Source organism: Clupea harengus, chromosome 16, assembly GCF_900700415.2.
Source record: "Clupea harengus chromosome 16, Ch_v2.0.2, whole genome shotgun sequence".
In the NCBI taxonomy this organism is placed as follows: domain Eukaryota; kingdom Metazoa; phylum Chordata; class Actinopteri; order Clupeiformes; family Clupeidae; genus Clupea; species Clupea harengus.
Window position 1 is genome coordinate 19,934,772 of NC_045167.1, and position 25,952 is coordinate 19,960,723.

The 25,952-nt window shown below is 43.6% G+C and overlaps 2 protein-coding genes across 9 annotated transcripts in view; one reads left to right on the plus strand and one right to left on the minus strand.

Annotated features, from left to right (window-relative positions):
• Positions 1–2,611: 2,611 nt before the first annotated feature.
• Positions 2,612–16,839, plus strand: LOC105912382 (rho GTPase-activating protein 8). Its single transcript, XM_031582979.2, has 13 exons — positions 2,612–2,823; positions 4,450–4,515; positions 5,882–6,001; positions 6,835–6,922; positions 7,001–7,132; positions 7,572–7,658; positions 7,776–7,874; positions 8,910–9,020; positions 9,125–9,198; positions 9,536–9,613; positions 10,363–10,491; positions 10,618–10,721; positions 14,465–16,839. Exons 2-13 carry the CDS (start codon positions 4,470–4,472, stop codon positions 14,660–14,662), a joined length of 1,266 nt encoding a protein of 421 aa, XP_031438839.1. The 5' UTR covers positions 2,612–2,823; positions 4,450–4,469; the 3' UTR covers positions 14,663–16,839.
• A 477-nt stretch (positions 16,840–17,316) lies between these two features.
• The window catches only part of phf21b (PHD finger protein 21B), an 80,667-nt gene continuing 72,031 nt past the window's right edge, over positions 17,317–25,952 (minus strand). For all 8 annotated transcript variants that reach the window (XM_012841338.3, XM_031582978.2, XM_031582975.2 and 5 more), the window contains 9 exons: positions 25,507–25,638; positions 24,691–24,742; positions 24,364–24,440; positions 23,972–24,026; positions 23,375–23,397; positions 22,138–22,296; positions 21,354–21,420; positions 21,115–21,218; positions 17,317–20,289 (listed from right to left, as the gene is read on the minus strand). In XM_012841338.3, coding sequence (XP_012696792.2) covers positions 20,005–20,289; positions 21,115–21,218; positions 21,354–21,420; positions 22,138–22,296; positions 23,375–23,397; positions 23,972–24,026; positions 24,364–24,440; positions 24,691–24,742; positions 25,507–25,638 — 954 coding nt within the window. In that variant the 3' untranslated portion in view covers positions 17,317–20,004. The remainder of the gene's footprint in view (positions 20,290–21,114; positions 21,219–21,353; positions 21,421–22,137; positions 22,297–23,374; positions 23,398–23,971; positions 24,027–24,363; positions 24,441–24,690; positions 24,743–25,506; positions 25,639–25,952) is intronic.

The following is a 25,952-nucleotide window of genomic DNA, read 5'->3' on the forward strand; positions in this document are numbered from 1 at the left end:
ACATCAATGTATATTCGTACTCTTTCACCCCAATTCTGTCAAGGTTTACATATGCAGCATTTGGTCCAGGCTTGTCTCTTTGACCTTAAACTGTTTCAGGAAAAAGAAGTCAGCAAGGATGCCAGCTGGTCCTCTCTCCTTGCCGCCTGCAACAGTCCACTCCTCAGCATTTATGCTATTTTGAGTTGTCTCAGTCTCTTCCAGATCTTTGGTAACCAACACAATTCCTTGTTGCTGACCTGTTTTTCTAAATATACAGTCCATGACGCAGCTGACGGAAATCTCAAGAGCGGGGGGCCCAGTGCTATTCCCTGTGGCACCTCGTAGACTTTGTCACACTTCGGGGCTTAAAGTTCATAAGGTTTCCCCTCTGTGGTTGCACTCTAGGCATTAGGAGCTTCCTTGCAAGCACATGATATGTTAGCAAACTATGGGATACGCATACTGTAAACACAGATGTAATGTCAAGCGATTGAACTAAACCTGGCCCCTGACCAAAGAGGTTTTTCTTTCCCAAACTGCAAACATGAGTGCCGTTTTGCTTGTGGTGCTGAGAACTTGTCTTGCATAACAATTTTATTGACGCACTGATTTCCTCCAAATGCAGAGAAAAGTGTAAACTCTGTAGAAAGGAGATCTGATATCTTTTACATTTTTATGTTACATAGCAAGTCTATGATCAATATTTATCCACACACCACTTTATGTCTTAAGTCTTCCAGTCTCATAAAATTCTCTGGCACTGACTGAATGCATCTGCATTGTCTTTTGTTTTACTAATCCCTTCACAGCACTTCAGTCAAAGAAGTGTTTGGCTGCTTGCTTTTCCCTCATAGTTTGTCTCACATTCCAAAGAATCAGTGCATGACAAGACAAAGGCCCTCTCTCTCTTTTTCCTTCCCTCTCTTTCTCTCTCTCTCTCTCTGTTGCTCTTTCTCTGTATACTTTCTCCATTGATATATACAACGCCATAGACACTTCTGCTTACATCATAATTTGTTTGTGAGTTACAGAATCCTGCCCTGGGGCTTTGGCCTTAACTCCACAGGAGCCATTTGAGAAGCAGCTGTTGGACACACAACCTGATAACACTTGCTTGCTCGCGGCTATTCATCTCCGGATTATTGCATTCAGTCCACGGCTCTGGGGCCACTCAAAAGACATGTTCTGGAAGGTGGGCGTATGCTGACAGCCAACTTTCCAGCCCCCCTCCAAACACACATGCATACATGCACACACACACATACTCTCTCTCTGACACACACACACACACACTCACACACACATATATATATATATATATATATATATATATATACATATATACACACACATCCCCCTCCTTCTATTTCCTCTCCACAGGGCCTTGCTGTCACTTTGAGATGGTTTGAGACATCTGAGATGAAGAGAAGGGATTAGCTGAGCGTTTCTCAGTAAAATCTTAGCCTGTCAGGTAGGGCGAATATTAGTCTTTCAGGTGGTTGCTGCCCCAACTTTTCCTTAGAGTGTGGTTGGTCAAGCACTGGTCATGTGGGAAAGTGATGCCTCTGATGCTGCTGGGCATGTGGACCAATCACAACACAGAATGAGGGTGCATTTTTTACAGACAGTGCTGCTGATGTTGAGGCTGGTCTATCTCAATCTTTGTGTGTGTGTGTCTGTGTGTTTATCTTAGTTTGTGTTTTTTTCTGTGATTACATGGATATGTGTGCTTCACGTTTTGAAAGATAAATAAAAAATATGGTTATAAATGACTTACATATCTTTGATAGAATGTTGGTTATTGGTGATTCCAACACTGACAACCTCCTATTTATTTTATTGTACATAACATTTCATTTTATGCATAATAGCAAGGTTCAATCGACAAATAAGATTGAAGCTTGAAAAAGTTGGCTGCACACAACCGGTTTAAATAATGGCAAACAAACTGGTTGATGAGGGGCCTTTTTTTTTTTTTTAAACACGACCACCAGGTGTCAGGCTCTCTCCAGAGTTTGTCACCACATGACATTTCAGAGGCACTGGAAATTATACAGAAATATATCCAGATCGTTCCTGACCGGGAAATGCATTAAATGAATGAAACAGCGGCGAAAAGTAAAAGAGCAATGTGACAGACGATCATTTCTCAACGCAAATATTCATGAAAGGTTTGACTTGACCTTCACATTTGCATAAATCCCTATTATTTGAACAAGGCTGCTTTCTACAGTTATACTTACATTCTCAAACTAAAGACATAACATCAGGACAAAGAAGCAACTGTAGATGTATAAGGGCCTCAGGTCAACAGTTATTGCGAACTTAGATGTTTCTTTTCAGCTTGGGCAGTTTAAGTGTCTGGCAGCCCTTACAAGTCCATCTATTTGTTCTATTTTCACCTCAGTAGCCAAGGGCAGGCAATAGTTGTCTGATCCACATTTTCGCTGTCGTTTATACAAGCGATATGATGAGTTGCGTGTTCGGTATGCAGTGCTGGGTAAAATGTGATTTTTATCAGCTGCGCCAGCGACGACTTCATCATACAACAGTTAATTGATAGGCCAAGCACAGCCGGAAATGAACAATTTCCTTTTCCTGCTAATTAAAAAACCCATCCCATCGAATAACACGCATTTTAAGTTTCAAATGTCAATGGTTGCATGGAGACAGGCACAGAGCCATCAAATGCTAAAACTTTTCTGGATATCCTGGTAAATCGCATTTCCTTGTAAACGCGGTCACTGAGCATGCGCAGTTAGTAAGCTCTTTAGGAAGTTTTGAATGAGTTTGTCAAGTAGTAAACTGGACAGCAACGTGACTTTCCCCGTCCACGAACAGGTATGTGCCGTATTCGCTTGTACATACAGTGACATCGATCGGGTTTGTTTACCCATAATACAGAGCTGCCTTGACGTATAGCTAGTGAACATGAGGCGTTTCCTATAGCACGGGTTCTCTCACCCTTTAATGAAATCGCAAAGGCTATAGTAAGCCTTTTACGCTTTTTGGGGAGATTCGAGGTGAAGTGACTGGGTCATCTGCAGAGCCTTATAAATTTTCAGTCACGCACTCCACGTTAGCAATAGGTTAGGTGTTTCTGAGCACTGACGTCGTTGTGGTTAGCCTCCGTGGCGCAAAAAGGGGGTAAGCAGTATGACCCATACAAATGCAACATAGCTAAGCTTTTCTAAAAGCCTGGCTTTCATTCAGTGCCTGAGAAGAGAATTGACTAGAAGATAAAGTACAGGTGTTTTTCAGAATACAAATGTTTCTTATTCAGTTAGACATTATATCAAAGTTTTAGGTTACCTCTCAGCGTTGGTAACATACTACTCGCCCCACATTTGGTCTGTTTGCCACCTTACTTGCTGCCCAGTATGCACATGTTGCAGCCTGCCACTGAGAGACATTTAGAATCTCCTATTTGTGCGTTTATGTATTTTTTTTTTACGTTCATGAACGGATAGCCTATGCTTTCTCTATGTAAACTGGCTTTCTTGACGACTTGAGGGTGTAGGCTAATTGAAATTCCAGCTTGTGTGTAATGAAGTGTCAGAACCTCTTTCAAAATAGTCTGTTTACTTTGTAATTTCCTGTACGCTGCACAAAATGACAGGGGAAATATTTAAAACGATTTTACTTTCACGACCATGAGTAGAATCTATGATATGATACAAGAACACCCATGGGTAACAAAGGCCATATTGCATGACTTCAGAAGGACTTAATGAGGACTGAAGGTGGATGCTCCGAGTAAGGCCTTTTGAGAGTAGCCCTAGCCTTTTCATTGGTAATCAAGGCACAAACCCCTGTTTGCAAGAAGCGCCCAACCCCACAGTGTCCAAATTAAATGTCAGCGCTGATTGTGAGTTTTTCCTATCCGATGTAGACTCTGATTAAATCGACCTAGAAGAGGCGTGTAAATATCATTCATCTTCAGATGCATGCGAAACAAAGCTATTTTGTTTCTGACCAGAGTATGGTGAAAATGCTTTCACAAATGATGTGGAGAGAGAGAGATCGATAGAGAGACTTAAGTGGAGATGGTTCTCCTCATGTAGTCTGGCTTTGAGTAACACAGAAGTCAACAAGAAGATTCATGTCATATTCTGTAAAAGTGTTGTTCCAATCTGCCACTCATAGTTTACTGGTCAAGAGAAAGAGAATGCTGTATTAATCTCTGAATAATCATCTTTCCTGTGTGCTCTGTATGTGTAGCCAGTCGTCAGAAGAAAATAATCACTTATTTGACTTTAAAGGGATATGTCCTCCCTTTGCCTTATTGAACTTTCTGAAATGTCATGAATGTTATTAATTATTACTGTGGAAGTAAGTCATGTCATGGAACTTCCCATGTACTACAAATCATTGCAGAAGGATATTACTGCTGAAATAAATCAAATAAATGCTTGATCTGAAAATATCACAGTCGTTTCGTCTTCAACTATTGTAATGTGTCCGCAGCCTTCTCCTCTCCTGTTAAGATGTCCCTGATCTCAGCAAAAGATTTAGAGCACCTGGCCGAAATAGGTAAGGCAGTATTGCTCTTTCTCCCATTTAGCAAACCCGCTTCTACACGTTTGATGCTCTTTTCGAACCCTGTGTGAACAGGTGCATATGCCACCATAGGCTTACTCATTCCCCCATGCCATGCGTGTTTACCCATCACACGCCACTTCTGTTTTGGATGACAGTATCTCTACCCCGCACATAGTGACTCAGCGCTGACCTCATAAAACAAACAGTCTGACCTCACTAGCTCCGGTCGAAACGAACGACCTTCTCTCCGTAGGGTCAGTCAGATGACGAGCTTTGGTGGGGCAGGAAATCAGGAGATGAATCATCCCGAGTGACAAACGGAGACCTCTGGTTTTCCCCAAATTTAAGACTGCGCCAGATTATCCAGTCAGAGCCATGCTGCACGGAGCTATTTTAAACTCGGACGCTTCGTCAGGAAGGACGGGTCCCTTTTCCAGATAAGGCTCTCTGTGGCTGTAATGGCTTATGGACCGCTGATAGCGGGGTATTGTTAATTAAATGTAGAGGAAGGGTCTGACATTCCTTCAGCTTTAAGTCAGGATGTGCCAGCTCGTACCTAGGGAACAGACAGCTTCTTAAAACCACCCAATCCCACACCCAGTCCGACTGCACATAACAACAGGCCACAAGAAACAAAGTAACCCATGGAAGTGTTTTTGTTGCCTTAGGCCAATTATTTATTTATTTTTAAAAAGCCCTGTGGCACAGCAAAGGATTATTCCTTTTTTTTTGCAGTTATTTGAGGAATGTGCTGAACCAACACCCAAAATCCCAACACCTCATTCTTCTATGACTTTTAATTAGCATTTAATTAAAATGTTCTGATGATATCAGGTCAGTAAACAAGATTAAGCTCTTTTTAAAAAAAGAAGGGGGGGGGGGGGGGGGTGTGTGGTTGCACATGCTTATAACTTCAAAAATGCCTTCCTTCGTCAGAAAATCTGAGTTTGTCAGGCTCCTTCTCAAGAATTGCAGGTCTGCTATTCCAGCCATTGTCCAAACCAACATAAACAGTCCTGTCCACTGGGTATTTCCTCCTCTGAGCCCTGTCTGTATTTATAGGCTGTTTCCCCAGCCTGGCGTGATCAGTAAACACAGATAGGCCCTGGAAAGTTTCTAGCTTTTTTATCACGTACACAATTCCAGGAATGGCCATTTTTGTTGCAGTTGTTGTTTTTGAATGAAGTTCCATGAATAGTAATGCATCAAATATATACATGGATGTGAATTGTATTGCAAGTTAGCTGCAGTAAGATGACTTTGCTAACCTTCATGATTTTCATTAATTATTAATTATTAATTTTATAATTTTTATTATTATTATTTATTATTATTTATTATTATTATTATTATTCAGAACTGCAGAAGGATGAGGAGGAGCAGGGGGAGGGGGCAGCTACCACCTTCAACGATGCAGTCACGGACCCCTCCCACCCGTACTATGATGTGGCACGACATGGCATTCTTCAAGTCACAGGTTGCCATGTTTATATTTTGCCCTATCCCACTGCCACAGCAATGAAACTAATCACCGGTTTCATGGTTTGTGGTGTGAAATGATTTGATTCTTGCAAGGGGAAGTGAAACCAGGAGGACCAGATTAACCGGTCCGTTATTGCTTCACACCTTAATGATTGAGCTTGCCTCACTTTCACTTCCACAATGAGCAACTGGTGTTGGCACAGTGAACTAAAAAACATTAACAGGGCTCTAACAGGCCCAGGCAAAGTTTGGCTTTCTAAACATTAACCGTCAAAGATGATCAACTGAGGCTCACTCAGACCGAAACAATCTTTACTGATTTAAAAGATTAAAATCTGTTTCGACCATGGTAGCCTCCTTCATATGAGGGGACAAAAGTTATAATCTCATCACAGCACCTGTTTACAGGTAACAACACAGGTGAGCTAAGGCAGCATGAAAATCAATGGTAAACAGGAAGGAGGTGGAGAATATGCTTTGTGGCTGCACAAATGAGTTAGAGGCTGTGTAGCAGGCTCCCGATTGATTGAGAGGAGATGAATGACCACAACCCGTGTTGTGGTTCAAAACAAGCAGTGGGAGGGGGGAGAGAATGCACTATTGTTCCCAGAATGCACTATTGTTCCCGATCCTGTTTCTAGACCAGGAAACAGCCATAGTCACGTGTTGCCTAGAGAGAAAAGGCTCTTATCAGCTTTCCTTAATTTTGCCTTCTAGGTGGGTTTCTGTGATGTTATCTGTTTCTAGTTTTGTGTGTGTGTGTGTGTGTGTGAGAGGTAGTGAGAGGGAGAGTATTGTAACGGGCCATTGTGCTGTCTGCATCTGTAGGTGATGACAACTACGGCCGGAAGCTGATCGTATTTAGCAGCTGCTGCATGCCCCCTTCCCATCAGCTAAACCACCAAAGACTGCTGGAGTGAGTGAACACACACAGACACACACACACACACACACACTTGGGCACAGTTGAGTTTTCTAATTTTATTCTCAACAGGTACCTGAAGTATACCCTGGACCAGTATGTCGAGAGCGACTACACAGTGGTGTATTTCCACTACGGCCTACGCAGCAGCAACAAGCCCTCCATGCGCTGGCTCGGAGACGCCTACAAGGAGTTTGACCGAAAGTGTGTCTGAGTCTGAGTCTCTCTCTCTCTCTCTCTCTCTCTCTTAAACACACACACTCACACTCACACTCACACTCACACTCCTCCTCATTTTTCTCCTTTAACTTCTCCCCCGAGACCAGTGTGTTTTTGAGCTTCCTGCACAGCCTGTGCTCTAAAAAGCCCTCTCATCTTCCACTACAGATACTTTGCAGAGAGCATGTCTAAACCCTGTGCTTAATAATTTAGTACACTTAATGAGGCGTATTACACTTGAGCAAATTTGCAACCGCGTAGGAAGGAGGTGCGGGGAGGCTCTGTGTGTATGTGGGGGTCAATACCATTTACGCTCTGAAGAGCAGTTAAAGCATTCAGCCTTTGAAGAGTAGTTTTAACTCTGTGTGTGTGTGTGTGTGTGTGTGTGTGTGTGTGTGTGTGTGTGTGTGTGTGTCTCTTCTAGGTATAAGAAGAACCTGAAAGCTCTGTATGTTGTCCACCCGACGAACTTCATCAAAATCATGTGGAACATCTTCAAACCCCTGATAAGGTTGGTGCTGAGCGCTCCCTGCTGTCTACACATGCCTTGAAGTCTGCCTGACCTAGAGCTGTATCAGATTTTTTTTTTTTTTTTTTTAACTCTCCAAAACTTCTGTCTTCTCGAAAGTCATAAGTTTGGAAAGAAGCTGACCTATGTGAACTACCTGGCAGAACTGAGAGACCACCTTGACCATGACCAGCTCATCATTCCCCCAGATGTTAAAAGGTATGGGTGTCATTTATGGATCCCTGCAAGAAATGCAGGTGGCCTATAGCGGTTAATCTGTCTGGCTGTCCGTATGTCCACACATTTCATCATTATTTCGTCCAGGGGACCTTAGTGTTGCCTCACCCCAATCTTCATCAACTTATAGTGCAATATAACCCTTAGTCACTTCATTAAGCTGACCTCATTTTGACAGTATATGTATGTCATGGGAAAATGCTCTTTTTATTTGATGGGCAAAAAGTGTTAAAAATGATGGAAGTAATGCAAATAGATATATTAACATTTTAGAAATGCACTCTGTAATGTATGCCGAGCAAAAGAACATTTCTCAATTTCCATGATGATCATTTTGAGGTGATTTTTTCAGCCCCGCTGACAAAGAACCCCCCCCCACATGTGATGCAGCAGTAACCATTAACACTGAGCCAAGAGCTCATTGTGGCAGACCAACTCTGAGCTCATGTTCTCAATAAAATCAGCACTAAATAGAGCAACAAGATGAGAGCTGCTTCCTCCCAGTTTGGCATAGTGAAACACTGTCTGGTTAATATCGACAGCTCTTGTGTGTCCTCGAGAGGCCTGCAAAGACTGCTCTTGGAACAGATGCTTCGGAGCAGGCCAGTGTTGTCAGGCTTAATTTCTATTGATATTTGCTGATCCCTGCCCGCCCCTTCCCCCTACCCCGTAACAGTCAGTTATTTAGAGGCAAAGCACGGACGGTCGAACTGCCTGACTGTTGAATATTTATGAGGACAGGCGGGAGAATGGGAGGCAGGTGGTTGGTTAGTTAAGTCCCTGGTGCGGTATTGCTGGTGGAGAAATGAGGAAGAGGAAGGATGTGTGCATCCCACCTAAATATGAGGTGAGAGTATGAAAAAAGGCCTATTATGAAGGAAGGAGAATGTCCAGGATGTTCCTATTTACATTTAGTCATTTAGCAGAATTATCAAGATTATTAGTCAGAATGTGATTTTGTTTGTTTGGTTTCCTTTGCACTTGTGGTATCCATGGTGATTTATATGTTCCCAACAGACATGATGAGAAACTACGGGCCAGTCAGAAAGGAGGACCACCACCTTCAGTGAAAGTCCCACCCCCGCGACCCCCCCTCCCCACCCAGCAGTTTGGTGTCAGTCTGCAGTAGTAAGTGCCCCTGAAAACCTATGCACACTCTCTGCTTCATAGAAGATGAACTAGACTGAATGAACTAGCCAATCACCCTTTATGTTTTTTTTGTTTTTTTTTAGTATCCGAGACAAAAACAATGGAGTTAACATACCCCCAGTTGTGAGTCAAACGGTGTCCTACCTCAAAGAAAAAGGTAAGACCACCGTCCTCTACAGCACTTGCTGACTGAGACGAATAATTCAAGGTTGTGTCATTAGTCACATTACATATACAAGTACATTTTTGCTGATTGTTTTACTTGGGGACAATAAAGGTGTACAATGTATGCAAACGTTGGGCACTCAATTAATTCCCTTGGAACTGAACTGAACTCTTATGAAAGCTAGTTGCCTTTAAACCCTACTGCCCCGTTAGAATAGTAAACAGCTGTAGGCAGTGTTGTGTTATTATCAGGCTGCTGTAGCTGCTGCCTTGGTTGGTGGTTTCACAGCGGCCTGTTGTCTCTCCCTGATCTCTGCCAACCCCCTCAGGCCTGAACACAGAGGGCATTTTCAGGAGGTCGGCTCGAGTTCAGCTCATCAAGGACATCAAGAAACTCTATAACTTAGGTGAGCTGACACACACACTCACACACACACACACACATACTCACTTTACTCCCTTCCTCCCTCCCATCTCCCTTGTCGGTGGCTGGAGTCCCCTGTATTTTCTGTGTGTGTGTGTGTGTGTGTGTGTGTGTGTGTGTGTGTGTGTGTGTGTGTGTGTGTGTGTGTGTGTGTGTGTGTGTGTGTGTGTGTGTGTGTGTGTGTGTGTGTGTGTGTGTGTGTGTGTGTGTCGCTTCCTTTTTTATCTCCGACTGCCAGGAAAGGACGATCGATAGAGCTCAATCCCCACGCGGTCTTTGATGGCATCGTGCGGGGCGTGTCGCTAGAGGGGCTGCAGATTAAGATAGTGTCCATTTCAGTCAGCGTTCCACTTCATTAGCATCACCCCCCCCCCCCCCCCCCCACCACCACCAAGTAACTCCCCCTGATCCCAGGATCAATCCAAACGGCTGATCCCAGCAGCCCACATGTGTTCTCAGCATGCATTATTTACAAAGTTATCCATGCTCAGGCTTACATTCCCCCAGCCAGATCTATTTTTAAGCAATGTCGTTTGGTTAAGATCGACCCCAGGGGCTTGATTTCCATCATGGTACAGCAAATCTCTTAAACTCTTTGTGTATATTACACATAGACTAATACATGCAAACAATAAAGACATGACCTGTATGGTGGGGGTCATTGAATGGAATATATAAACTTTGATCATTTTATCCTCTCCTCATCTCCTCTCGGACTTTCCATGGCCACAGGGAAGCCGGTGAACTTTGAGCAGTATGGTGATGTTCATGTTCCCGCTGTCATCTTGAAGACTTTTCTCAGGGAACTGCCCGAGCCCCTCCTAACCTTCACCCTGTACGATCAGATCTTGGACATCACCAGTAAGTGCCGCTTGTTCACGCGGATTGCCATGTCTCTTCGTCTGTCTGAATTAACACCAGCGAGGAGGACTCTAACAGTGGTCAACATTGTGTGTGTGTGTGTGTGTGTGTGTTTGTATTTTCCAGGGGTTGAAAGTAGCCTTCGAGTCTCAAAATGCAAGCACATTGTGGAATCCCTGGCTGAACCCAACTACATTGTGCTGAAGTACTTGGTCTGCTTCCTGAACATGGTGAGCTCCCCCGCATGGGAAATCCACCAGGGCCCAGGGTTTGTTAGTCACAGTATCCGTTTCTTGTTGCTGCTTTCATTTTGGCTCTAAAACTGCATCTTTCTGAGCTTCCAGACACTCTAGGTAGATTAGCCACGCTCTCAACTCTAAAGAGGCTTTTTTTCCCCCCAGAGCTAGAGATCTACTTATCCAAGAAGGGATAGAAACTCAACAGTTTGTCTCGTTTCTTGTCGTTCACTCGATGGACGGGCCTTGTTGTACTGTGCAGTATTCCCTCCAATCCCCCCATGATTGCGTCTGCAGCTCGAAGTGTCCTGTACCCTCCTGTCTCACGCTGAGTGCGTGTTGGCAGTTGTCCTGGCACCGCATATCCAACGCAGGCAGCAGCTCGCCCCCCTGCTGTAGTCAGTGCAACAACCCATGCCACATACCCCCCACTACCCTATCCCCCAGCAGGGCATATGGAGCAGCCTGCCCCCCCACCCCCCCCAGACTCAGAGGAAGTGTCTGCCTGCTCAACAGAAGCCTGGGCAAACCTGCAGGAGATTCTGGGGTACAGAGGCAAGCGGGTGATTCAAGCAGAAAGGGGATGTGAGAGAGATGGCAAGGCCCCTGCTCTGTCCCTCTCTGTCTGGGGGATCTGAAGCCTTGAAAGAGGCTTTTTTTGTTTCGTTTTTTTTTTTTCAATGATGTTCAGTGTTTTGGGTTGGTTTGCTGGAAGGAAATGAAAGAAATGGAGTGAGTTGTTGAGTATGGGCAGAAGATAAGAGCCTGTGAATATGAATTACACAAAGATTTCACGGTAGAACAGGTTCTTAAATTACATTTTTTGTTTGCAGGATAAAATTCTGTTAGTTTTCACACCTACTTCGTCTGCTTAAACCAGACAGTAATTTCCACATTCAAAATGCATGTATGGTGCACTTGAGCACACCAGAACATGCTCATGAACATGAAATGACAAGGAAACCCGTGAATTCCAAGCGTCAGCAATACCAAAAACCTGGTAGTCAGCCCTTTATAGTCATTCACAGTGTGCTGAAGTTTCTCTGCCTTGCTTCACACTTGAAGTCACACTCCATGTTAACTCCACTCTGCTTGACTGGCACATCAGCCCATCAAACTCGTGCAGTTGTAATATGCCCCAGATTCTTCCCATGGGTGCCATTAGTCACCATGACAAGAGAACGGGTGCTCCACCTGTGGCGCTCTGACTGGGTGGAGCTCTCAGACTGGGCGACGCTCTCAGACTGGGCGGCGCTCTCAGACTGGGTGGAGCTCTCAGACTGGGTGGAGCTCTCAGACTGGGTGGAGCACTCAGACTGGGTGCAGCTCTCCACCTGAGGGTCCTCACAGTCCTAGCTGTCCGTTACTTGTCTGCGCTCAACAACAACAACAAAAAACCTCTGGTGTTCATACACAGCCCTGGCTATGTAAATGGGGAACAAACAAAATGGCTCAAGCTGAGCCATACACCATTCCAGTCCATCCACACTGCTTCAAGAGCACAGAAGGGAGGGGTGTCGTTTAATATCCTGTAGAGCTCAAATATAGAAAACCTTTCAGCAGAATCGTAAACTGATCTGTGATGAAGTATACATGGCTACACAGTGCCTCAGGCAACCCACAAACCTTCCACTTAATAGGTACCGACACTCGTGAGATCCTCCAGGCTGTGCAGCGTGATGATGAGGCTCCTGGGAGTTCTCTGGGTTTGATTGGCATGGAGGAGACCGCCAGGGTGTCATCTATCTTCATTCCTCTCTGGTGATGCCTGCTAGTGCATAGGAAGGGACCGAGGGCAAGGGAAGGAAGTACATAATTGGTCATAAGGATATGTGCTGGTCCTCACTACACCACATCTCCACAAGTACCTGTTCTACTCAAAGTTTGGATAGTGAGTATTTGTACATATGGGATATGACCAGAGGATAGTGAGTCTTTGCACAAATGGGATATGACTGAAGGATAGTGAGTCTTTGCACATATGGGATATGACCAGAGCTGTCTTCAGAAGAGAGATTATTATTATTATGGTGGCAATGAGCAGCTGTGGGGCCTGACTCTCTGAGCTCATTGTGAGAAGAGGTCTTTTTTGACTAGTGCCTTGCCTTGCCGGGCTGAGTCACAAGGGGAAATAAGCCCTGAGAGTCCTTTCAGTCGCAGAATGATTTGACCACTTGGATAAGCGCCTGCCATGCTTATAGCGTGGACACTTGGGAGTGTCTCCTCACATCCTGCTGAAGTATATCCACACTTATAGCCGTTCCTCTTTTACCAGACATGATGTGTCTGAGATTTCTTTAATCATAGCCTGCCCATGACCGAGGGATCTGAGGACGAGCCGGTATTTACGTAATAGTTTGAAATGGATAGATTCACACTTCAGACAGACAGCATTGGGTGTTAGACGTGCCTTCAAGTTCAACTTACCTTGAGCTGTTTTAAATAAAGCATACAGAGCACACACACTGGCCTCTGTGTTACATTGCTTAGAGAGGGTTGAGAGAGAGAGAGAGAGAGAGAGAGAGAGAGAGAGAGAGAGAGAGAGAGAGAGAGAGAGAGAGAGAGAGAGAGAGAGAGAGAGAGAGAGAGAGAGAGAGAGAGAGAGAGAGAGAGAGAGAGAGAGAGAGAGAGAGAGAGAGAGAGAGAGAGAGAGAGAGAGAGAGAGACTACTTTAGTTGCTTCTCTCTGACATGTAACTGCTGCTAGTGCTTGTCTGCCAAGGTCAGCCCGCAGCATCGCCACTGCTTCCACTTCTTTCTGTCATGTGGGAGGTGTTCAGACCTCATTTGTCAAGTCTTGCCAAGGCCTCTTCCACCCATTGTACTGTTTCACGATGTAATAACTGTTAACTCAGCCCGGTACAGCATAATGCTAGCCTGACGATGTCATACTCATAATTCTAGTCAGAATATGAGTCTGATACCGCTCCGTTGGGCTGTGATTATGGGGCGTGTTTCAACCGAACCAGGAAAAAAAATGCCTCTTCGCTCAATTGGATATATCTAGAACCAATCAGAGCAACGTAGTATGACCATAACGTAGACCATGGGGCCAGCTGATACATTAAAACTTTACCGGATCCCGTAGGAAGGACGGCAAAAACATCTTTTCGATCGACAAATGCCTTGATGGCGTTTCTCTGTTCCTCTTTCAAAATGAATGTGCTGTCAATGTCTTCTAAAACAGACTCGAATTTCCACATTTCAGCTCTCTAACGGCAGCCATGTTTGTTGAAAACGAATTCACCCCAAAAGCTCTTTGGTGACCTGGTTGATTACGTTAGGGTTGATCATCTGTCCATCATCGTATAAAGCCCGCCCTGACAATTTGATTGGTCTATCTATCTCCTCACAGATTTTTGTGAGGAGATAGTTTCTCCCCAACGGAGCGACACCAGACCGAACTTCCCGACCAAAAATGTTGTGGGCGTGGCTAAGTTCGTCTGGCATCCAGGCTAGCATAATGCTACTCTAACAGTGAAACCTGCCCTGAGGGTCGCTGAAATCAATTTCTCATTCAGGTGACATTTTTCTCTGTCCTCCTACACTCCCTGTGAGCACACTTTTGCTTTTATATTTTTCTTTCGCTCACTTTTTCTTTCTCTCACTCTCTCTTACTCACTCACACACACACACACACACACACACACACACACTTTCTTGTGGTTAAGTCGTAGACAAAAAAAAAAAAAAAAAAAGAAATGTTAAACACCCCTCCCCCCATCCCTCCCTCTCTAGGTCTCCCAGAAGAGCCTCGATAACAAGATGAGCTCCTCTAACCTGGCGTGTGTGTTCGGCGTGAACCTGGCACGCCCCTCTCGGGGCACGGTGTCGCTCAGTGCCCTGACGCCCATCAACATCTTCACCGAGCACCTGGTGGAGCACTACCACACCATTTTCGGAAGCCGCTGCCCGGCCTCTCAGGTGCTGCCCTGATGGGCCTCCCTGCTACACCTAGTGCCACCTATATCAACACCTCGCCTTATCCCCCTCTCGTGGTGAGGTAACTGTACCTGACAACTGCAAACAGCCATTCTTCCACCTTTGTGTATTGCCATTGCTCCACCTGGGCCACATGTCTGTATGCATTGTTCAGGGTGCGTTGGTTCAATTGGACTCCTTGGTTCATATTTGTACTTGGTTCATACATGGGGTCACTTACACAAATTTTTGGAGGAGTTGTAAGCTCATCTTGTTGAAATATATACATGTATTGATATCTTTTTTTTTTTTTATACATTTTTACTAAGACTCTTCTCCTCATAACTGAGCTACAAGAGGATATCTGCTTTTTATTCATATTTTTTTCACTAAAAGAAACCTGGGCACAGAGAAAGGACAAAGAAACCTTTTAAGTCGGCGATTGCCATGGCAACCCTCTCTCGCTTGCAGCTGCACTGGAGATAACCTTGAAGGCTGCGATGTTGAAAAGCAGCACTTAACTGCAGTGGATACAGAGAGACCTGACAGGGCGTCTGTGTGAGAGCCTCATTTTCTCACATCATGTTTCCCTGATCCGGCTTGTTAGGCGCATGCTGTGGACCTCAACACGCAAAAGCTCTTTGGTCCTTGCCACGTTTCATAACGTCAAGCATCCGCTGTGGTCTCTGGCGACGGGCCCATTGAAACACAAGCAAGTCTCAATCATTTGCTCTCGTCACTTGTCAAATATCAAAAGCAAATGGAACAGTGCTCCGACTGGAAGTGCTGCCCAAAAGTCTGTGCAAGATTGGATTGATTCGGTTGTTAATGTTTGTAAGCTTAGAGGGGATCCATTCAGTCTTGTAATGACACTTAGCATGTTCAACACATAGTGTCCCGGGGCATAACCTGTGGCTAACAAGTGTCTTCTGTTCTTCAGTAGTACTGTACGTGTCAAAGAGGATATTGATTTGTTACATCGTGAACTAGATGAATCACTGACTAGAATAAGACCAAATTAAAATGTATGTGTCTTAGACGTACCATAACAAAAACCTGTTTTAGGCGGCTCCTCAGGCTGTGTTCCGTAGTCATAGGGGACTGCTCAACGCGGCACTGTAGGCCGAGCAGGCAAGAGAAGTTACATGTCATGCCGTCCTGTTCTTCTCCTTCCCGTCCACATCGCCCTCTGGGACAGAAAGAAGTCATGAGGATGACAGTGGGAGCCGAGCTGTCAAAGGGCATTAGGAAAAGTTAGTGCCTCCTCCTCTTCTTCCTCCTCCTCCTGCATCTGCGGTCTCCACTGTCAGAGTACCAGGGCTAACAGTAGAGAGTGCTCCCCTGCAAGAGGAGACTTGTGGCTGGAATCTAGTCTGTGCCTGTCTGTACTCGCGCATAGTGTCAGCAGGACCGAGACATTAAACCCTGCTGCTACTACTATTGTCAGTGAAGGGTATCTGGTTTATAATGTGCCTCTGTGTCCTTATGGGGTTATCTCATTTTCAAATGTTTCTGTGTGTAAATCTAATTATGTGAAAGACAAGCAGAGCTTGGGTTAGTGAGGTGGTAAGTTTTGTCTGGTTGTCAGTGTGCATCTGTCTTAAGTTGCTGTGTGTCAAGTGTTTTTTTTTTTTGAGGTCAGTTATACTACTGACCATTCATGGGGAGTTATTTACACCACTGCATATATAGTATGCATATATTTATAGTGCAATATCAAGGCTCCAGAGCTACTCAACAGCAACAAATAATTTTTCTTAGATTTTTGTTTATTAACGAATCAGTTTTTCATAAGAACTTGGTACAAAAAAAGTGAGACTACTCCTTACCATTTACCAACTTCCATCAATCAACTTTTAATGCATCATGAAGAAGAAAAAACTACATTGGCATATGTAAGACAAACACTTTCTATACATACTATCCACTGGACAGTCCCCTTGTTTTATGACAATGGAAAAGAAAACACTACTTCAACAGTCCAAAAGACATTTTTCAATCTAAAACTCGATGGCGTGTTTTCTTTTCTTCGCTCTTGGTCTTCCTCATGTTTAAAAGGACATATCAAACATCGCAAGCTAAGTCAGAATGCATAATTGGCAAACAATAAAAATGTTTTTTTTTTTTTTTGTCATCATTGTTTTTCTACCCCTTCTCACTCTTTGTTCATTGATAAAAGAATATAAAAGGTTTTTTTTGTTTTCTTCTCTTCTCTGTTCAACTTAGTGTTGCGTGTATTAAAATAGATCTGTATAAGCACTGCACAGTTTCTCCCGGAGAAGATTCTGGGAAATGCGAGGACCATGAAAGAGGCTGGAACGAACCTCCTAAAAGGGTAACTGATGAGTTATGGGCCATCTCTTTCCCCCCCCCCATCCCCACACACACACCTTCCTTTGTATCTTCCCTTCTCTCTGCCTCTATCTCTACCTAGTCCAGTCTGTTAAACAGGGCTTCGATATGGTACAGCCATCTTTAAGCTCTCTGCCTGTCATCAGTGTTTGTGATCGGTTAGACCTGCTCTTTGATCACCCTTCCCAAGCCAACTGCCACTGTGCCCTGACCAAGCCCCCTCAGGAGATAAAGAAGCCTCTCTGTGAAGATAGAGCTGGGATTTGGAATGATATGCATGGAGGAATGGCGTACATTCTGGTATCGGCTTTTGTCTGTCAGCCTACGACTTTTTTTTTTTTTTTTAGTAAGTATGTCGGTATCTCGTTATGCTGTGGTGTGGGTAACGGGTCAAAGAGGTCAAAAAGGGGAAGTACAGGGAAGAGAACACAAGGCCAAAATAATGATATGCACCAAAAAAAGATATGCAGCGATAATAATAATAATATAAATTATCAAACAATGTCCCCAGTTGGAATTGTGTTTTTGATCATTTGAAACACTGTCATCACAAAAGGCAGGAATTGTATGGTATGACATGAACGTTTCAAAGCCCTTAAGTGACTTAAGAAATGGCAATGTTATGAGATTCGATTTAGGGGTTGTCAGTGTCTTCAAAAAAGGTTGCTCCTGAGGAGCTTGATATCTATGTTGCCACGGGGACAAGTGAAGTTGATTACAGGCCACTGACCTGGGGGCTACAAACAGTGTCTCATATACAGTCTTTGTCTCTTTGCAATTTCACAGTATGTGATGACAAAATCAAATGACAAAGTTGTTTTCAGGTCCAGATTTAGTGACCCCTTTCGAGAACAAAGCCTTGACAAATAGATATTTTTATTTCAGCCTTGTCCTCTGTATTGCATTTTTTTTTTTTTTAGAAATACCAGGAGTAAATCTCAGTGCTGTTTCTAACATCAGTGCATGTCTATGCAAGGTTAAGAGCTAAAACAATAAAAATGTAGCTTGCTTTCATTTTTGACATAGAAAATCTGCTGTTTGGTCTTTCGTATGACTAGTTCATGGATATGATTTGATGTTTTTTTATGCCATTCCTGAACTATAGGAATAGGACTTTGAGGAGTTTGCTTGTTCATATCACTCAGGGAACGCTATGTCGTTTGCCTGTGTGTTTACGGGTATGTGTGTGTGTGTGTGTGCCTTATGGTTATGAAGACATAGCCAAGGGGAGATGTTTGCTGACAAAATGTCTGCTGACGTAGTCTTCCCTAAGGTTTATGTAAGGGACTTCGCTCCAGTTGGATTTGGTGTTGGTGCCAGTGGGTCATACTGTGTTAAACCCTGCATCTCCAGGGCAAAGCCGGAAGACTGACCAAACAAGTTGACACACAAAACTATCCCACCCATAACTACAACTCTAGTTGACCAATGTTTGTTTTGTTCGCTTTAAAAAAAAATATTTAAATTAAAATAAAATAAAGAAAAAAAATGCCATAAGAAAGAAACCCTGGATTTCTCTACTCTCTTTTGATCTTGAGGCAGTGTTCATTTGTATTGACTAGCAGATTTTTAAAAAATAAATACAAAAGATTTTAAAAGGAAAAAAAGAGAAAATTGCCACTTTTGATACAAGCAAGTTTCACTTTCAGTAAAACACTGAGTTGTTAGAAAGTCATACAAGGGAAATAATGAGAATTGAATCAAACAGCATTAAAGTGGTCAAAAAAAAAACAGGTACACGGATGGGACACATACCAAAACCAAAAGGCTGAATCGTAGGAGTTTCCAGTACAAAAAAAGTAAGGTTTTTGGCATATTTTCCATACTGGTGAAGAGATAAGAGGGGAAGGGTTCAGAGAATGAAAGGATCACAAAACACACAGGTAAAACTATGGCCCTTCAAAAAGAAAAAAATGTCATTTCAACTGGAAAACTGAAAAAGAAAGCTCAGGTTGAGTGTGAAGGTCGGTAACAACACAGAAGAAAACAAAGGACCTGCATGAACAGTACAACATTATGTACATTATGATCCCCTCCGAAACGTCAACTCCTCATTTATCAACAGGCAGCTTCATGAAAATACTAAATTCTCCACTAGAAATGCTAAATTCTGTAGTCATCTTAAATACTTTGTTCTTTTTGACTATATTAATACTGAAAAAAAGTTATTCTCTGTTTTTTCTTCTCTGTTTTTTTTTTTTTTTTTTTTTAGTTTTTGTTTTTTGTTGTTGTTGTTGTTGTTTGAAGGCTCATATGCATCGTACGTACATACACAATGGAAACAGCACCCCTCAACCCCAATCCCTCCCAGTCCCCTTTCACCTGAATTCATATGGCAAATATTGTTCATAGAAGAATGAGAACAAATATCTACGCCAATATATCAATGTACAGTCCTCTCCCATCTCATATGTTTGTGGTTTATTCATAACTAACACTACTCTAATATTCTCTCCCACTAGAAGCAGAACAATTAGTCATTTTTCCTGTCTTTTTTTTTTAAATAACAACAAAACGAATCCTCTGGCCGCAGGAAATACTTATTTGATGTATCCTTGGCGGCACTGTGATCTACTTGTTAAAGTCGATAAATACATTAAGGCCAAGAACGATAATAAATTAATAGTTAAAAAAAAAAAAACAAGTAAAAAAAAAATCTCTTAAGCACTGTAGGTGTTGGGATTAAAAAATACTTATTATGAATCGTGTGAAGGATATATTTGTTCTTTTTGTGAGTTTTAGATTTCTAATCATGACATAACAGTTCCTTCGAAAAAAAATCCACACAAGGTAATATCACATCATGTCCTTCTTGTGAATGTGTTTCCATGGTTTCTTAAAACCACTCTTCGCGAGTGTGTCTGTGTCTGTCTGTCTGTGTGTCAGTGTGCATCTGTTATAGGTGTGTGTGTGCATGTGATTTAAAAAAAGAAACACCTCTTTGCTCGTTTACTCTCTCTGCGTATTGTTTTTATAGCATGTGATCTCAGATGACTTGCGCATGGTCAGTTGTTGCCTTGAGGCTGAGGCAGGCTCTTCTGCAGTAGCGCGCTGGAGCCCATAGGGGGAGCTGTGGCGGCGGAGGGGGAGCTTGCCCCGCTGCTGCTGGTGGGTTTGATCCAGGGCAGGGACAAGAGCGAGGCGCCGGCGGTGGTGGTGGTGGTGGCCGTCATGGTGACCTGGATCACCTGGTCTCGCTGTATGAGGCGGATGAGGGCCTTGAGTCGCTCCAGCGAGGCCTGGGTCTCTCGCTGCTGTCCCAGCAGCCTGTCCTTCAGGTCTATGCACTTCTAGATAGATAGATAAGATAGACAGATAAATACTTTATTCATCCCGTGGGGAAATTCTGGTATCTTCTAGAGGGGGGAGGGTGGAAGATTGACCTCAGGTTAGTCTGGTCTCACAACAGACACTCACTGATTGAAAATCAAGTGAACAGAAATGTTTTGGTTCTCCCATTAACAAAACACAGATATTAATACATTCAGGCATTGGCAGCAGTGAGGGAAAAATAATGTAGGACGTAGGTCACAAGCCAATAATCCAAATAAACTTGTGACCACAGGCATCAATAATTAGTAAGGGACCACCTGCATTCATTTTAATCACACCCCAAATTGTTACCACGATCCCAAAAGGCTATTCATAAGACAGGACATGGTAATTGTCTAGTTATGCAGTAGTTAATGACTCGTTCATGTTACCGTCTAAACTAGTACTTTTGGTGAACAGACAGAACAGGCATTTTAGCATCATGACCTGACCACTACATCTCAAACCAACTATATGAAGAGTGTATGATGGGGTTGTGTAACTATATGAAGAGTGTATGATGGGATTGTGTAACTATATGAAGAGTGTATGATGGGATTGTGTAACTATATGAAGAGTGTATGATGGGATTGTGTAACTATATGAAGAGTGTATGATGGGATTGTGTAACTATATGAAGAGTGTATGACGGGATTGTGTAACTATATGAAGAGTGTATGATGGGATTGTGTAACTATATGAAGAGTGTATGATGGGATTGTGTAACTATATGAAGAGTGTATGACGGGATTGTGTAACTATATGAAGAGTGTATGATGGGATTGTTGTGGATGATGACTCACTGTGAGGGAGCTGCTGAGCCTCTGGTCCTGGTCCTGAAGATGAACGCACTCTTTCTTCAGCTCACAGCTCCTCCGCAGCAGCTTCCTCTTTTCCTCCTCTTTCACTGGGGAGAGAGAGAGAGAGGGAAAGAGAGAGAGCGAGAGAGAAAGAAAAACGTTTTAATTTCCAGATCAGTTTCCAAATTGAAAATTGGAGTTCATTGAAGAGCTGAGGTATTTTGTTCAGTTCTGTTGCTTACTTGTTTTGTGTGTAACGTATGACTGGACAAAGTTGTGTGGCCAAGCCATATTCTCTTTGTTCAGTACCTGAGGGAGAATAAAAACGGTGGTGATTTTTAGCATCATGAGTACATTTCTTTTTTTACTATTAACCGATGAAATCGTGCAGACTGACGATTAGCTTTAATTTAACCAAGAAGTCTTGGCTGCTCCAGCAACATATATCATTTCATGTCAAACCGAATAGAAAAGGTATTGAAAGAACGTTCAAAACATTGATTTTTCACAATTCCTCCTTCCTTACAACTGCCTTTGGAGTCGGATTTGCCTCGGAGATTTTCTTCTACATAGTTGTCTTCACTTCAAAGGTGATGATCAATGGATTTTCAAGCATTTCTCTTATTGATCACTCATTTCAAGCCAGATGCACACCATAGCGTGTCTTTAATCTCATATTCCCATTGAAAACCTGTTTTTTTTGTGCTCTGTCCTTCAGTTATTACTTCAGACTCTACAAAGAAGACTCATTATTAATTTAATCTTACTTCTCACATTTAGAGGCTCAGCCTAGGATACCAGGTAGCATTGCTCACAAACACTCTGAAGGAGACTTGATGCCCTGCTCTCTCTCTCTCTCTCTTTCACTCACACACACACACACACACCTGTACTACCTCTAGTTTACCTTCATTCTATATATATTAACCCAAGCAGGCACATTTACACCCAGGAAAAACCTGCCCATCGAGATTTTTCTGAGGCCATCCTAACTCTGCTCTGGATCTCATCCTAGCTGTAGCTTACCTTCTTCTGGCACTTGGGGCACATCCAGACACCCTTGGGCGGAGCTTTGAGTGGCGGATGGAGGCAGTCGAGGTGGTAGGCGCGGGGGCAGGTGTGGCACTCGTGCAGCTCACCCTCTTCCTTACACACGTTGCAGTGGTCGTCATGCTCCAGCTCATCCTAACACACACACACACACACACACACGAGTGTTAGGAGGCAGTAAAAAGGTCACAGAGCTCCAAGTGTGGCCCACGAAACATCTTCACAATTTGCAGTGCATTATAGCCTCAAAATGGCTATCTCTTCATACACCACAGCATCATAACTTTTGTTTTATTTACCCCTTGCTTCAGTAGTAAGCGAGGACAACAGTGGAATTCGTTTCTTTCATGTCAATGGTGATTCAATTTTTTCTGCGGATCCTAATATTGTCAGATTCACCAGACTAAAATACTCAGTTGGATTCAAGCTCTAGACATATGTGCTCACACTGCCTTGGGAAAAGTGTTTTCAGATTTCCTCAGATTTGTACAGATGAAATGATTGGGTGTTCTACATCCAGCCAATAGGTGGACATGGAGGAGTAATGAAGGCATTCAAGACACCCTTTCCTTCTTTCTGAGTCTCAAATCTTTGCTCTCGAGCAGGGCGACAGAAACCCATATGCCAATCAGTCCCGATTTCAAAGGAGTGGAAAAACCCATTAAAGCCGAATTTCACCGTATCAGACATGGGGCACCGCTCAATGCTCCGCCACGAGCGGCAGATAACGGTAGATGCGAGCTCGGGGGGGATCGCAGGCGGCAACCAGACGAAAAGAGCACGATGGCGGTAATGATAACTCAAGCTGTCACCGGAGAACTCTGGAGACCTATGCACCTTCATGGGACGAAGTCTCGCAGTATGTAAAACCAATAAAAATCAGCCTGACAGGATTTACGGTTTCACTGCGACCGACTAGAGCTCACCTGCGACGGTGATAACTGTTACTGCAGTGCCGATTATTCCCCCATTTATTCGGTTTTAATGGACTCCCTGCTAATGACGTGTACGTGCGGCGGGTAAATGCACCGGGACGGGGCCCAAGGACGGTCCTGACTGATGACTCTCGCACAAGGCCACACACAGACGCACAATGGCACAGACACATAAACTACCTGTTTCAGGCCACATTTGCGTTAATTGTTCCTCGATTGACATGAACACACGAGACACAGATGCACACACACACACACACACACACTATTGTACATACCTTCCAGCACAAATCCTCTGGGTCTTGCGTGCGGACAAGAAGCAGAAAAACTGTTAGTAGCTGACATAGTGAGCAGGCAATTACAAGGGTAGGTGGTGTGAGTGTGTGAGTAGGGTCTGGATGCAAAGATATGAGTGAGAAAAATGTGTGTGTTTTTGGAGACGGGTTAGAGACGACCAAGCCATGCAATGGCTGCCGCCACACACGTAAAGCTGTGTTATCAATGCAGTTATAAGCACACACTTCTTATTGTATATTACAACCCAACACACCACTTCAGATTCACACAAAAAAATCAAGCTACATTGTGACTGGACTGGATAATAAACTGATAACATGGTACAACCCCCCCAATCTTCTCCAATTGTGAGGTTGATTGCTTTTGTACAGGTCTAAGGGATGAGTTAAACAATGACACTTTTATAAGTGCATCAGCTCTGGCATCAGAGAATGCAGAGAATGAGCATAGTTCATCTTAATCTCTTCTTGGATGTGTGTGTGTGCGTGTGTGTAGTATTGGAATCACACCGCCCCTGCGTAATTGTATGGGCTGTGACCCAGCTGTGTGATGCTGATGGCAAACGAAATGTGTTTTACCTCTCGCTGATAGGAAGAGTGGGTTGCTCAGGTAATGTGATGTGAGGCGCTTGCGCTGGAAAACAGAAAACAACAAGAGGGAGTTAACTCTTTAAGCCTTGGAATGCGCCAAGACAACAAGCACCGAGACAACAAGCACCCACCCCAGCACACAGCATCCACCAAACGTAGCATCTGATAGCATGACTCGCACAGGGAGGCTAATATGCAAGTTAACATGATGCTCTCACGAGAGGATGCACTAGTTCTGTCCTTGGCCGACTTTGGGAGGTGAAACAAATACACTATCTTCAAGATTAGCTGTTCCAAGTATGCTCCTTCTGTATCTTCAAAATCTATCTTAGCCAGGGCAGACATGTATATATATATATGTGTGTGTGTGTGGTTCTCACCTCGGGCTCGAACAGGCCACTGTAGGCTGGGTTGGCTGTGCTTCTCCTCTTCCTCTCCTGCCTCTTGGTCTGGATCTCTGTCACAGAAAAGGAGGAAGCAAAGTGAGATCCTCTTGCCCGAGGCACAAGTGCTGTGCTTTTATCTGGTATTCCTCATAAGATTGGGGGTTATTTAGTGGTCATGGACAAACTTATTCTGTTTTGTCATCTGGGAGGAGTATTAAATTATACGCTCAACATTTTCCTTCCTGCCAGTTTAGCGAAAAGCACAGAACTTACTCGTTTCATGTTATTCTAGCCACATTCTGTGTTAAAAGCAGAACTCACCTTCCAGGTGCTCTGTAGTGACCAGGCCAAGTGAGACCATGAAGGCAATTTTCTGGAGGCGGGGAGAAGAGAGGGAGAAAAGCCGTCAGACGTGGGGTGTAAGAACCACATGGGAAAACAGCACAGCATGATAGAGAAGAGAGAGAGAGAGAGAGAGAATGAGACAGACAGTGGAAGAGAATCAAATGCTGCGAAGAGAAACACCACCTGAGCCTCATCTGTCTTCACCCTGCTGATGTGATGTGGCAGGCATTCCCCTCTGTTCTCCATTTTCACAAGTTAAACTCCACAACCAGGTGCAATATGTGCTTCACTAAAATATCCTGCATCTCAGTTCTCAATCTGTCCTGGCATACGTACTGCATTGTACTTGTAAAATATGTAACAGTGACCGATATTACAAAGAGTTTGATACATACAGACAACGCACATCACATTAAAAGATTTCAACACATTTTAAACACACGAAATGTAGCAAGTGGTTTTCATCCAAAGAGACTTACAAGTGCGATACAATGCAAGCAAGTAGCACACATATTTTCTGTGCTTTTGTTCACTACCTTCTTTTCAATTCTAATTAGTCACCAGTTCTCCCCTGCCTATAAGCTATATATACATATATATATATATACACACACACACACACACACACACACACACACACACACACACACACACACACACACACACACACACACACACACACACACACACACACACACACACACACACACACACACACACACACACACACACACACACATTCACACACACCCTCCAGCTACTAGGAAGAGTTTACTGTGGGGGCATATTTACCTCAGGGTCCACTTCTTCCTTCTGCTTGGCTGGTGAGGCTGGGGCGGAACTAGACTCCTGTGATTGGCTGTCGGTCTGAGGTGCTGGCGAATCCTGCGAGCCGCTTGGGACCTGGGGCTGGATTATGATCACCTGAGAAAAGATCAGAAGCAACCAGACTGTTATACTCCTCTTAATCCACCTCCATAAAATACCACATCAGTCCATACCTCATAAAATACTACACTGGAAATATAACCTCATGAAAAATATTACATCGACAGATACTGCACCATAAAAGATGTAGCTAAATGCTAAGTCAAGAATCTTTACAGGGTGTTAGAGTAAAAGTTACATTATGAATGTGGTATTATGACAAGGTTAACTAAGATTAAAATTAGGGTCTTAATAAATGGCTTTCCTGTCGATATATTTCATATTGCACGTGGCTCTCGCTGGCCAGGGCC

Coding starts and splice junctions, on each gene's coding strand:
- LOC105912382 (XM_031582979.2), top strand. CDS start 4,470: ATGTCCCTGATCTCAGCAAAAGATTTAGAGCACCTGGCCGAAATAG. Junction 4,516..5,881: donor AGAGCACCTGGCCGAAATAG/GTAAGGCAGTAT, acceptor ATTATTATTCAG/AACTGCAGAAGGATGAGGAG. Junction 10,492..10,617: donor TCAGATCTTGGACATCACCA/GTAAGTGCCGCT, acceptor TGTATTTTCCAG/GGGTTGAAAGTAGCCTTCGA.